Source organism: Stegastes partitus, unplaced genomic scaffold, assembly GCF_000690725.1.
Source record: "Stegastes partitus isolate 25-593 unplaced genomic scaffold, Stegastes_partitus-1.0.2 Scaffold95, whole genome shotgun sequence".
NCBI classification, from domain to species: Eukaryota; Metazoa; Chordata; class Actinopteri; family Pomacentridae; genus Stegastes; species Stegastes partitus.
In genome coordinates this window covers 167,204-181,040 of record NW_007577826.1, presented here as the reverse complement: position 1 = coordinate 181,040, position 13,837 = coordinate 167,204, and the positions used below count along the sequence as shown (strand labels likewise).

Sequence of the window (13,837 nt, the reverse complement as noted above, 5' to 3'; positions counted from 1 at the left end):
ATAATAATAATAATAATAATAATAATAAACACCGCTCCACCTTGCAGCCCCTGATGAAACCCCTGCTCCCACTCCCCCCGAAGACCTCTGTAAAGAAGAGAAAGCAGGAGTGGCGTGTGAAAAGGCATACTCACACTTTCCCTTAAGTTTACGTACCAAAAAATATTGAAATGCTGAAATTCTTTCCGTCTTTTTAAGACCATTTCTCGCGGAAGGATGCTGACCTTTCAAATTAGCTTTCCAGAACTAACCAGCAAAGAGTGTCTGTTTTTTTAGTAAGCTTGTCATGTGTAAACTTTGTGAAATGACTGAGATGGCAAAGGAGCAGCTGTGAAACCCCCAAGTAGTGCCATTAATACTCCAAAAGTGACTGATGCTTTGTGTAGCAATAAATAAAAACATAAAACTGAAAATAAATAAATAAAATTCACAGTCATAGCACCACCTGCTGGCAACAGGAAAGAACATGTTTTACACTTTTATGTATATTTGTAACATCTACCACGGAAAGCACCTTTCACCTACATCCATGAAATTTGGTAGACGCACAAAAAAGCCAGTGGTAGCCATTTACCTAAACCCAAAAGAAAGTCCGCCAATTTGAATTTTTCGTTTCTCCACCCTGAGCAAACTTCTGTTAGGGGGTAAGTCACAGAGCGCTGAAATTCAGGTAGTGTGTAGAGTACACCTTGAAGGTAAAAAGTTATCAAAAGGTGTTCATTTCACTGAAGGGTGTGGCTTTGACAGCCCTCTGATTTGATCATTCACCATCAAAAAGGAAGCATGTCTTGTCTGCCACAGCTTGCTGTCGCTGCCACTTTGCGCTTGCTTATACAGCAGAGCAGAGAGGAAGAGACAGTGATGACAGCATGGCTTGCTCCAAGAGAAGGAAGGCTGATCAGGAAAATAGCTGCTTTGAAGATGAGTGGACAGGGAAATGCATGTTCATGCTTCAATCAGGCAGTTCACAACCAGTGTGCCTCATATGCTCTGAAAACGTGGCATTAATTAAAAGTAGCAATGAACTACGAAACAAAGCACAGCTCTTTTGAGCAAAGTTATCCCCTGAAGTCCAAGCTGAGGGCACGCACAAAACCGAGCTGCAAGCCCAATATGACAGATCTATCCAACTTATCACACATACATTTACAGCCCAGCAACTTGCAAACGTAATCTTTTATTTATTGTTTTCTGAGGATGTTGACTTTTTTACTTGAAATGGAGGCCTTCAGTTCTTTAGGCTGAGACCTCTTTAATTTAAGAGATAACAGGGTTATTTGGTTCTGTTTGCACATTTTTAAATGTATTTTATTCTGAGGTTTTTGTTTTCTCTAATCTAAAATAAAGGCCTCAATTTTTTTTTGCCTGGGACTACTTGTATATATGGTAAAAGAGCTAACTGTGCACTCAGTTAAACATACCCTGCATTAAAAAATTGACAATAAGTATTGTTGAAACCATGAAAATGTGGCCATAGGGGACGACTATAAGGCACAAACTGGACTTTGGTTCGGACCTTTTACTTGGAGGAAATTTTATTGACTGGACCACAGTGACATTTAATCGAATACCCCTGCTGTACGTGCTCTTTAAATACTTTAAATACTTGATCACACTCCTGCCCTGATGAAACCCATATGCCAATATCCATTCATAGTCATAGCACCACCTGCTGTGGCAATAGGAAAGTACGTGTTTTTCACTTTTATGTGCTATTTTTAGCTGATTGACCATATTAACCTCAAATGTGGTGTCGTGAGCCTTTAGATGTTGATGATGACTCATACTGAAAATTGTGAATTTTCATCAAATGGCGTGTCTGTGGAGGTCCTCTGAACTTTGATGCTTCACCATGAAAGAGCAAGTGCTGTCTCCCTGCCCTCTGCATGCTGCACTCTGCCTCAGTCACAATCACAGTCAGAATACTTTTATTGTCATTATGCATATGCCTCCGTACACACAACAAAATTACAGTTGGAGGTCCTGGCTTTCACCCAAAAAAAGAAAAGTGGCATAAAAACAGACTTTTAATAAAGTGTAAACACAAATGCACTCAAATATGAAAATAAACATTGTAAATACTCAAGTATAAACGTTCTAAAAAGGTGTAAACACAGTGCAGTGTCCAGGCTGTGTGAGGTAGTGGGTCACCTGTGTGCTTAGTATGCTGTCTGTTAGGACTGTGTGTGTGTGTGTCAGCAGTGGTGGGGTGATGGTAGGGGTGTCTGTATCTGGAAGAGCCTTGGCAATGTGTGTGTCTGTCAGGAGGAGGGAGATAGCTGTCAAGCTCTCAGGTGGAAACTGTCCTTAGTCTTTTAGTTCTAGCCCCTCAGACTTTACATGTTGGATGAGAGTCCTGCCTTGATGACATTCTCACCCCATAATCCATTCACAGTCACAGCGCCACCATCTGGAAATGGGAAAGGACACATTTTACACTTGTATTTGCTATTATTAGCCAGTTGACCTTATTAACCTCAAATTCAGTTAGGGATATGGTTCGGTGATTGTCACTTTGCCCAGAGCACATTTCTACCACAACCCCGACGTGCACCGCACCTTGATGTGCGTCGTGTCCGACACGCGTGGACACGTGAGGGCCTGTCCAACGCTGCTTGCAGTTTTATTTGTATTTGGAGCACATGAATATTAGAATGTGTTCAACATTTTCCAACCTCTACCCTCTCCGTTGTACTTTAGATCAGGGGATTTGATTTCCATACATATATATGGATATATCCTCCGTATCCTCCATACAGTACAGTATGGTATGGAGGATACAGAGGATAATGTGGTGCAAAGAAAATGGATGGTTTCACCGAAGTTGTCAACGCCAGACAGTGGTTCTCCTCCACACCAGAAGATGGCGGTACCACCTACAGTCACTGTTCGCTGACCGCCGATAGACCTCAGGGAAGAAGAAGCGGGGCTCTGTCGATGGAGGATTCCAGCTGGAGCGGTGTGGATCGTCACCTTCTCGTCCTGAAGGTAAGCTGCCACCACCGTCCTGTGTTGTGTTTGTGAATTCTCTACCGTATAACTGTGGTGAGTGTTTAGCTGGAGATAAATACGGTTTAACTCAGTGAGCTAACTGCTAGCAGCAGCCAGGCTGGTGTTTCATAACTCCAGCTGGAGAGTTACAGCAACAACAGCGTGCGGCCTGAAACGTGGCCAGCAGCCCGGTATGAAGAGCTGTAAGAATGTGTGGTCAACGAAAGGCATGAAACACTCTAAACTTAATACAACACGAACAGCATGTGACTAAAATTACCTAAATTTATTACATAAGTTTAAGTTTCTAATATGTCATGGGTTTGGCTTATTTGAATCATGGCAGTGAGACTAGTTACTGACTTTTAACATTAAATAATTATTTAATTTAGTTTTATTAAGGTTGGGCAAATTCACAACATATGTCATTTTAAGGCATTACACATTGTAAGGTCACGACCAATACAAAATTGTAGAGAGCAACTGAACAAATCCAAATCACTCCCCATCCGCAGCTCCTTCTGGGCAGTAGAAAGAAAAAGAAACCTCCAGCAGAACCAGGCTCAGGGAGGGTGGACATCTGCCATGACTGGCTGGCCTGAGGGTAAAGACTGGGAGAGAGAGAAAACAGACAAATAAAACACAAGAGTACAATACACTGGGACTGTTGACGTCAGCAACGTCAGATCAAAAACCTGAAACCACTTTCTGTCTTTAGAAACTGTAGGAGCTACATGTCAACCTGCAGCCTGAGAGCGACAGCAGAGTTACGGAGCCACAGTATTGTTACGTGAAGAGACAAGGTCAGTTCATTTTAGCTACAACAATCCTGTTTACTTGACATCCAATATAGTAGGCTTTAGCAATAAATATGCTTTTATGCTGAGGTTGTTTATGCTGATTGGTAGCAATGTTAAACTGACTAGACACAAGAAAAGCACATAAGGGCAGACGTTTTTGCCACCAGAAACTAAATCTATTCCAGGTATTGGAGATCAAAATTGATATCCCGATTCCAGCACAGCAAACGAATAGTCGGCTATTCGGGTCCAGCTCTCCACTGCACCAGACATGGTCTCACAATGGGTCTGAGGATCTCATCCCGGTACCTAATGGCAGTCACGGTACCTCTGGCTTGCCCATGTAGGGCTGTGCGGCCCTCCAAAGAAATGCCTCCCCACACTATTACTGACCCATTGCCAAACTGGTCATGCTGGAGGATGTTGCAGATCGCAGAACATTCTCCACAGTGTCTCCAGACTCTGTCACATGTGCTCAGTGTGAACCTGCTCTCATCCGTGAAGAGCACAGGACGCCAATGGTGAATCTGCCAATCTTGGTGTTCTCTGGCAAATGCCAGTCGCCCTACATGGTGTTGGGCTGTAAGCACAAGCCCCACTTGTGGACGTCCGGCCCTCATACCACCCTCATGGAGTCTGTTTCTGACAGTTTGAGCAGAAACTTGCATATTAGGGGCCTGCTGGAGGTCATTTTGCAGGGTTCTGGTAATGCTCCTCCTGGTCCTCCTGCACAAAGGAGGAGGTAGCGGTGCTGCTGCTGGGTTGTTGCCCTCCTATGGCCCCTTCCACGTCTCCTGGTGCACTGGCCTGTCTCCTGGTATCTCCTCCATGCTCTGGACACTGTGCTGAGAGACGCAGTAAACCTTCTTGCCACAGCTCGCATTGATGGGCCATCCTGGATGAGCTGCACTACCTGAGCAACTTCTGTGGGTTGTAGACACCACCTCATGCTACCTCTAGGGCTGAGAGCACTGACTAAATGCAAAAGTCACCAAAACATCAGCCAGAAAGAATGAGAACAGAGAAGTGGTCTGTGGTCACCACTTACAGATCCCCTCCTTTATAGGGGTTGTCTTGCTAATTGCCTCTCATTTCCACCTGTTGTCTGTTCCATTTACACAGCAGCAGGTGAAACTGATTCACAATCAGTGTTGCTTCCTAACTGGACAGGTTGATTTTGCAGAAGTGTAATTGACTTGGAGTTACATTGTGTTGTTTAGGTGTTCCCTTTATTTTTTTGAGCAGTATATAAAAATACACACGCAAGACAATTTTGTTTTTGTTTTTTTCTCTACGAATGTATTAAAACTAATTTTTAATTGTTTGATTTATTTTTTTTTTTTTAAATAAATTTTATATTATGAACATTTGAATATTTTCATTCAGCACATCAGTTTGGAATATTAAAACTGGCAAGTGATTAAGAGGTAGCTAAAATAAACAGGTTGGGTAGTAATAGCTGGGGAAAGGTGCTGCACGTTATATCAAGAATTGTAGTACATAGTGCTGTCTGTCCCTCTTTGTCACAGTATGGCCAGTGGGAAGCAGGTGGCAGCAATAGGACAGATTCTGGTGGACCCGGGACAGGACCTGACCCAGCGCTTCAGAGCTTTATTCACCCTGAGGAACCTGGGAGGTAAAACATGCCCACAAAACACTGACACAGCTGTGACCATGTTGAGTTTTTCAGACGAATTCTTATTGGAGAATGTGAATGTAGATCCAAAAGTTGTTCAAATTGACGTAAGCTAATAAAAACTGTCCCTGATACTGTGCTGTCTATCATTTTAATCCCTTAATTTATTAATTAAGTGGCTATGCAGAAGTCAGACAATTAATTGGTTGATAGTGTTAAAGTTGCTTTCACTCCATACGTTAATAAGTTTGATGGTTAATTTAACCTAATGCACAGTATGGAGCATTTCATGCTTTTATTCTTGCTTAGCTTATTATTGTTATGTGTGGGTTAGCTGGTGCTTTGCATTCAAAACTAGCAAGTTACTTACATCTATCAGTCTGCAGTTGGACTTATGTCTATCCATAAATGTTGCAGCTGTTGCACTAATGTTTATCTGAGCAGCTAACAACCATCTGGGATCATGTTAGGTAGTGTCTCGGTTCTCCTTAGTAACAAAGTTGAGAGTCACAGAGTCATTTAGTCATTCTGTGTTCTCTGATGGGAGCTTTATAGGTCGATACTGATTGCCTAACTAGTCTTACAGAGTGGAAAGCCTACAGGCTTCAAATTAGTGGACAACATTAGAGTGAAAACAGGATTGTTGGGTAATTAGCCCAGAGTTGAAGTGACAGGCTAATGATGGGATCACATGAATTCAACTAGATCAGTGGGGAGAATTGTGATTCAGCACATGGATTGTGATTCTGCCTTAAAAGATGGTTCTATAAGGCAGATTCCTGTCTCCTTTTGCATGTTGCTCCATAGTATAATGTTTTATGACACACAGTTAATGTAGGTGGGCTAAACCCCAGGTTTAGCGTCAGTTTAGTTGTGTTTCAGCTGAACCTATGCTTGCTGTGGCACAGCAGTCAGATCTAGTTTAGCACACAGTTGTGTTTTAACCCTTCCTACCTAAGGTTTAGTTGGACCTATTCAAAACTGGAGTTAAGCTAGTCAGATGCTAGTCAACAGCAACAATCCCAGATGGAAGCAGTGTTTGTTTTTGCATGTTTCACTCACTCTCATGAAATGACCTCATTTTGGACTTGAACTCTTGGTTTTTTTTTTGTTTTCTTTTTCATTCAATAGGCTATTTTTGTCATCTTGTGTACATATGTATTTTATTACTTAATTATTGTTATTTTCTTCTACTTTCTTTCTATATTTTTAGATGCTGCTGTGGTGTGTAAATTTCCCCTAATGGGGGATCAATAAAAATAATTCTATTCTAATTCTATTCCATTATGTATTCGGAAAATACATTTGCAATCACTTCTAGCTACAGTTGTGAACAAATTTTTAAATACAACTGTAAAGACAATGTACATTGTGGCAGTTTTGAGTTCCAGTAACTCCTACAACTCTTCATTTTCTATGATGGAATGACTGAAACACATGCATCTTTGTCAAAAAAAACCCCAAAACAATTATGCATATTGATTATGTCTTAGATTTATTACAGGTCTCCTGGAAATAAGACAAAATCTGCTGAATCAAAAATATCCATACAGCATTTCTATTATTTTGTTAAATGTCCTATGGCCATTTTCACCTCAATTAGGTACTGTTGATAGCCACCCACAAGCTTCTGGCAAGCTTTTATTTGTATCTTTGACCACTCCTTTTCACAGAATTGATACAGTCAAACTTAAGGATTTCCTTTTTCATTATTCAATTTTTTTTAAAGCACCCATTTCCCTGTCAGCAAAACAGCCCCAGAGCATAATACTACCACCACCATGTTCAACAGTAGGTTAAAGACCTGACCTTATCTCCTCCAAAAATATTTCTGTTCATTTTGGGAAAATTGCTTAATTTTGATTCATCTGACCACAGATTTTCCTCCAGAAGGCACTTTCTTTGTCAATGTGATCAGCAGTAACTTCAGTCGAGCCTTAAGGTGCTATTTTTGGAGAAAGGGCTTCCTTCTCGCATGGCAGCCTCTCAGCCCATGATCTTCTGCTTTTTGGTGATTCTTGGTTGACTCTTGATCATCCTGACCATTTATTCCTCAGCAGCAGGTGATACTTGGTGTTTTCTTCCTGATTCAATGATAAAACTGTGTAATGCAGTTTATACTTACAAACAACTGTTTGCATAGATGATTTCGGAAGGTGAATCTGCTTTGAAATATCTCAAAGTGACTTTCCTGACTTGGTCAAGTCAGTGATTTGCTTCTTCAGATCTGTACTTAGCTCCTCACTTTCCCCTTGTAGTGTTTGTGGCTTGGTCTAATGAGTGTCAGTAGGCCCTATTTTAATTGGCTCAGAAGTCAGCAGCTGTAGTCAGTTGTCACAAGAAGGAATGAGGTAATGTCACTTAGAAAATTTGGCTAACACAGCTTTCTACATCAACAAAAATTATAACTGCAGTTGTATATATACACTCACCGGCCACTTTATTAGGTACACCTTGCTAGTCCCAGGTTGGACCCCCTTTTGCCTTCAGAACTGCCTTAATCCTTCGTGGCATAGATTCATCAAGGTACTGGAAACATTCCTCAGAGATTTTGCTCCATATTGACATGATAGCAACACGCAGTTGCTGCAGATTTGTTGGCTGCACATCCATGATGCGAATCTCCCGTTCCACCACATCCCAAAGGTGCTCTTTTGAATTGAGATCTGGTGACTGTGGAGGCCATTGGAGTATAGTAAACTCATTGTCATGTTCAAGAAACCAGTCTGAGATGATTTGCGCTTCATGACATGGCACGTTATCCTGCTGGAAGTAGCCATCAGAAGATGGGTACTCTGTGGTTGTAGCGACATCCAAGTTCTTGTGTCGCTGAGAGACTGAGCCTGGGTCTGTTTGTCTGACGCGCGGTTAAATAATAATTCACGGAGATGCTTATAAATAAGTTTAGCCTTTTATTAAATGAAAACAGGATCATAACTCGTATGAAAAAAAGCTCAAAATAAAAGTAATCAAAATAAAATAGCAATCAAAATAGTATTATAGCGAAAAAGTGAAAAAGCGGTCAACAAAAAATACGGCGACCCAGCTCACCCACTCTCCCTCTTCTCCTCACAAAAGCACAGGTGAAGTGGTGAATAGGTGAGCTTAAATCCCCGCCCATCTACGGGAGCCGCTATCTCCCGATCAAATGTGTCCATCAAAAAAGGATCACAATCAAAACAACAATAATCAATGTGCTCTTTATCCTGGCAACAAAAACACAGACTTACTCATGGCTCCTACAGTGGTCATAAAGGGATGGACATGGTCAGCAACAATACTCAGATAGGCTGTGGCGTTGACATGATGCTCAGTTGGTACAAAGGAGCCCAAAGTGTGCCAAGAAAATATCCCCCACACCATTACACCACTACACCACCACCACCAACCTGAACCGTTGATACAAGGCAGGATGGATCCATGCTTTCATGTTGTTGACGCCAAATTCTGACCCTACCATCCGAATGTCGCAGCAGAAATCGAGACTCATCAGACCAGGCAGCGTTTTTCCAATCTTCTATTGTCCAATTTTGCTGAGCCTGTGCGAATTATAGCTTCAGTTTCCTGTTCTTAGCTGACAGGAGTGGCACCCGGTGTGGTCTTCTGCTGCTGTAGCCCATCCGCCTGAAGTTTCGATGTGTTGTGCGTTCAGAGATGCTATTCTGCATACCTCGGTTGTAGCAAGTGGTTATTTGAGTTACTGTTGCCTTTCTATCAGCTCGAATCCGTCTGGCCATTCTCCTCTGACTTTTGGCATCAACAAGGCATTTGCGCCCACCGAACTGCCGCTCACTGGATATTTTCTCTTTTTCGAACCATTCTCTGTAAACCCTGGAGATGGTTGTGCATGAAAATCCCAGTAGATCAGCAGTTTCTGAAATACTCAGACCAGCCCGTCTGGCACCAACAACTGTGCCACATTCAAAGTCACTTAAAATCACCTTTCTTCCCCAATCTGATGCTCAGTTTGAACAGCAGCAGATCGTCTTGACCATGTCTACATGCCTAAATGCATTAAATTGCTGCCATGTGATTGGCTGATTAGGAATTTGCATTAACGAGCAGTTGGACAGGTGTACCTAGGAAAGTGGCTGGTGAGTGTATATATTTGACACAGCAGATTTTGTCATATTTCCAGAAGAACTATATTAAATCTATGAAAGACCCATATTGCATGATTGTTTTTTTGTTTGTTTGTTTGTTTTTTGTCACAAAGATGCATGTATCTCAGTCATTCCCTCATAGAAAATAAAGAGTTGTTGGCGTGATTAGACTGCCATAATATGCATGGTCTTTACAAGTTTATGTAAACCTTTGTTCACAACACTATAGCATGTTCTCAGATGTTCCAAAAAAAAAATCTGTCTTGTCGATGAACACTTAAAAAAGTCTGTGTCATACCTTGCACTGTTAACTGACTTAAGCTGTAATGTGTGTTTGTGTGTGTGTGTCAGGGGCGGAAGCTATTGAATGGATCAGCAAGGCCTTCAGTGATGAATCAGCCCTGCTGAAGCATGAGTTGGCCTTCTGCCTGGGACAAATGCAGGACAGACGGGCAATTCCAACTTTGACAGCTGTTCTGAGAGACACGCAGCAGGAACCCATGGTCAGGCATGAAGCAGGTAAACATGTAATGAGGCAATATGGGGATGAAAAGGGTCAGCTCACGACCAAACACACACACACACACACACACACACACACACAGAAGTGGCACATCATTAAGAACACCTTACGAATGCAAAGTACCAGTAGGCTGATTCATCAGTCGGACAATTATTTAGGATGAGTAAATGCCATTTTGAGATAATTGGTATGGGCCAGTTACCAGAGGGATGGCTAACTGGCTACTTTACCTGACTGGGCACCACAGCTACTGGGTTGTCTTTCAGAGGTGTAAAACTGTGCTTCCAATTCAGTAAGCCTTGCCTCCGGTATTTATCAGAGATGTCATTATTGCAAAAATATTTCACGGATCAAAAATGGTTTCACTCATGTTTCTAAAACAAAACTAAGAAATCCAACAGAGAGGGGATTGCACCTTTTTGCTTTTTTAATTTGTTGGTGCCATGTTGATGTGTGATCTTTCTTGTGGACCCTAGGAAAACAAGCTGCTCTCCATGACAAAGCTAATGTGGATCTTAATAAATATACAAATGTGTAAATAAATCAATGAGACTGAAAAATTAATTGGTGATTCTCAATTGTCCGTAGGCATGAAAGACTAATGACAATTACGACAACTTTATACAGTTTCCTGACTGAAAGTGGCAGTTACTACGAACTTCACATTTACAGTTGAAGCTTGAGCTGCTGGGCATGATGATATACAGCCTGTTTCCACACGCCAAGCATAAAGGAAGGGTTAAAAAAGAAATCTACCTGCACTTTCTCTTGCATTGAATGAGAGCTTAACAGTGAGTTTCCTATCAATTAAGGCTTACATCAAAAATACCAAAGCTCAATGGAGTTAGATTTTAACATTCTGACAAAGAACACCCTTGTGGCTATATTATTGTGCCAATTATATGCCTACAGAGACAAATTTGTACACTTTAGAGCAGATTAGAATCTTTTTCTGATCTTCAAAAAACACTGCTCCACACTCTAGCTGGTCACATGACACACTGATAAAATCTCCAAAAAGGTACAAAAGCTTTCACATTGACGGTACATCTCTCCAAACTGAAGATTTTTAGCAAATGAAAAATTATGCATTTTCAGGATAAGCCTTGGGAGTATTTTGAGCCTTAAATGCGGTCTGTAGGTGTCCATATGTCAAAGCAGTACGTTTTTTGTAGTTGAGTATGTTCTCCCATAGAATCCCATTAATTTTAAATTTCATAAAAATATTAATTCAATAATCACACACATACCTAGAACTAAGAATTTTCTATGATGGAATCATTGAAACACATGCGTCTTTGTCTCAATAAACCAATTATGCATTGTAAATCCTTCATAAATGTATTAAAGGTCTTCTGGATGTTAGCATCATTCTTTTGTTTAAATGATGTGTTATGTTGTTGGAGTAAAAAGAAAAACTTGACAAATTAGACATTACATTGTGAAATCTGCAGTAGTGCTGGAGGCCAAAAAATCGGCTTGTTTTGAATGAGCACTGCACTAGTTACAATATTTAATCTTCCCAGGATAGAAATACAGCTGAGGACTATAGCAACAGTGTTGTACCTGTATCTTAACTAACACGCTGTGTGTCTGCAGGAGAGGCCCTGGGAGCAATTGGTGATTCTGTGGTTCTGGACCTTTTGAAAGAGTACAGTCAGGATCCTGTAATAGAGGTAGGAGCATGACACAAAACATAGCAGCCTATAACTACCAAGGCGTAGATACCCAAAAGTGCACCAGATTCTCATTTTCACCCCATTTACAAAATGTGCAAAGGAACACTATAATTTGGGCTTGTAGTTTTGCTGAAGTAATTTAAGAGGATCATATTTATTTTAAGGTATGTTGAGTTGTATTCCTGAAGTATTTTCTATTCTGAAAGTAGTGATTAGTTGTAAGTAAAGGTAAATTCAATGCAATGAATTTACGGTCCTCAATACAAAATAGATGATAAAATAGTGATAGAACAAGAAGTGTAAGCATAACACCACAACCACTTAACTCTGTATGTCATAGTATCATAAATACATATTTACAGAAGAACCCTCAACATCCAGGTGGGAGCCCCACAGCAGACTACATGCGCTTGGCTCACCAATTAGCATACTAAACTTTAATGACCTTAATTAAATACCAGCTATGTTGAAAATTTATATTTAATGTAACAGAAAAATTTGATTTTGACAATCATTAAGGAACTAGAATGCTTACACTGCAAGAAACTAAGTATACCATAAGATGAGGCCAGTGTTTTTCCCATGTTTGGTTGTGTTGTGACTGTGCTTCAGTCTTGGGGCCCTGACGTCAGCAAAGAGACATTAGAGAATTTTAAACAAAACATGTGCATCAGGCATAAAACCCGATATTCAATCTCTGCAGGTTGCAGAAACTTGTCAGTTGGCTGTTCGTCGGCTTGAATGGTTACAGAGTGGAGAAGAGAAACAGTTGGAGGATGCAAGTACAGATAAGAACCCGTACTGCTCTGTAGACCCAGCCCCTCCAGCAGCAAGGAAGAACGTGTCAGAGCTGCGCTCCATTCTGTTGGATCAAAGTCTGCCACTCTTTGACCGCTACCGCGCCATGTTTGCCCTGCGTAACCTGGGTACTGAGGAAGCTGTGCTGGCACTGGGAGACGGTAGGCTACAACACTTCACCTTTTATAAAAGTATCACTGCAGTCATTAAAAGGCCAAACTCTAACTTAAGATCTGGTAACTCTTGGTCTTTTTTTATGGTTTGACTTCAGTTTTCAATTCATTTCTCTTTGAACTTGAAAATAAACGGTGATCAAAAAGTTATGAGACACTTCTTAATACGTGTGGAGCACATCATGTGCAAGTACTAAGTGGTGTACAGTCGTGGTGCCTTGTCAACATCAAAATCCATGTTGCACGTGTTTTTGTGACCAGTGATAGGTGACATTTGTGATTTCTACATGGCCCACATAGTTCTGTTTTTTTTATTTATTTATTTATTTTATTTTTAGATTTAGATTTTAGATTTTCAGATTGTCTGTTTTTTGTATTTATACAATCATCTGTAAAACCGTTTCAGTGCAAATTGGACATCACCAAGTTTAGTCATTTTTGCTGAATTTTAATTTTTTTTTTTAACATTTCGCATGGGATGAGGTGGTCTGACAATACTACATTGTGGATGATCTTTATTTAACATTATCTGATTTTTAAAAGAATTGTCGAGATCTTGTCATTAAAAGATGCTGCAACTGAATATTTCACTTTACACTGCTACCTAGGTAGCTCTGATCCGTCCCGTAGCTTGGTTCTGTCTCATATTTCCTTACCTGCAGGCTTTCCAGGTTGATGTTGTGGCGTTCCTAAACATCATTCAGCTGCCTCTCGAGAGTCGCTTGTCCGGAGGTCCTCCAACTCCACAATCTTTAACTGACAACGGTCCTTGTTCTGCTCTCCAGGAGATCCACTTTGAGCTGGAGGACCATGACAATGAGAACCTGCAGCAGGGTTGAGAACTGGTTCATGTTCTGCTACACTAATCTCACCTAGGCTGCAGAGCAGAACAAGGATATTAATTGTGTTTATGATAAGATAGCACATCAGTGTATTGGAGCTGGAGTCTGCCCATGAGACGAGTAACACTTTAGAGAGGCAGCTAAATAACATCAAGGACCACCACAACAGTAGGCCAACCCGCGGGGAGGGAAACAAAAGCTGGAACAAGCTGGGACTGACTGCTTAAGAGTGCATCCACGATAGGACCAGGCGGGGGTGGCACAAGCCATCTCACCGATTTCAATGAAACTT

The 13,837-nt window shown here is 41.1% G+C and overlaps 1 protein-coding gene across 3 annotated transcripts in view; it reads left to right on the top strand.

Moving 5' to 3' along the window:
- Window positions 1–2,907: 2,907 nt before the first annotated feature.
- The window catches only part of dohh (deoxyhypusine hydroxylase/monooxygenase), a 16,709-nt gene continuing 5,779 nt past the window's right edge, over window positions 2,908–13,837 (top strand). The window contains exons 1-6 of one of the 3 annotated variants that reach the window (XM_008277309.1): window positions 2,908–2,988; window positions 3,710–3,794; window positions 5,321–5,427; window positions 9,882–10,049; window positions 11,653–11,729; window positions 12,436–12,691. In XM_008277309.1, the coding sequence (XP_008275531.1) occupies window positions 5,322–5,427; window positions 9,882–10,049; window positions 11,653–11,729; window positions 12,436–12,691 (607 nt within the window). In that variant the 5' untranslated portion in view covers window positions 2,908–2,988; window positions 3,710–3,794; window position 5,321. Of the gene's footprint in view, window positions 2,989–3,521; window positions 3,596–3,709; window positions 3,795–5,320; window positions 5,428–9,881; window positions 10,050–11,652; window positions 11,730–12,435; window positions 12,692–13,837 lie in introns of those variants that run through there. The other 2 variants (XM_008277310.1, XM_008277311.1) reach the window with 2 other exon arrangements.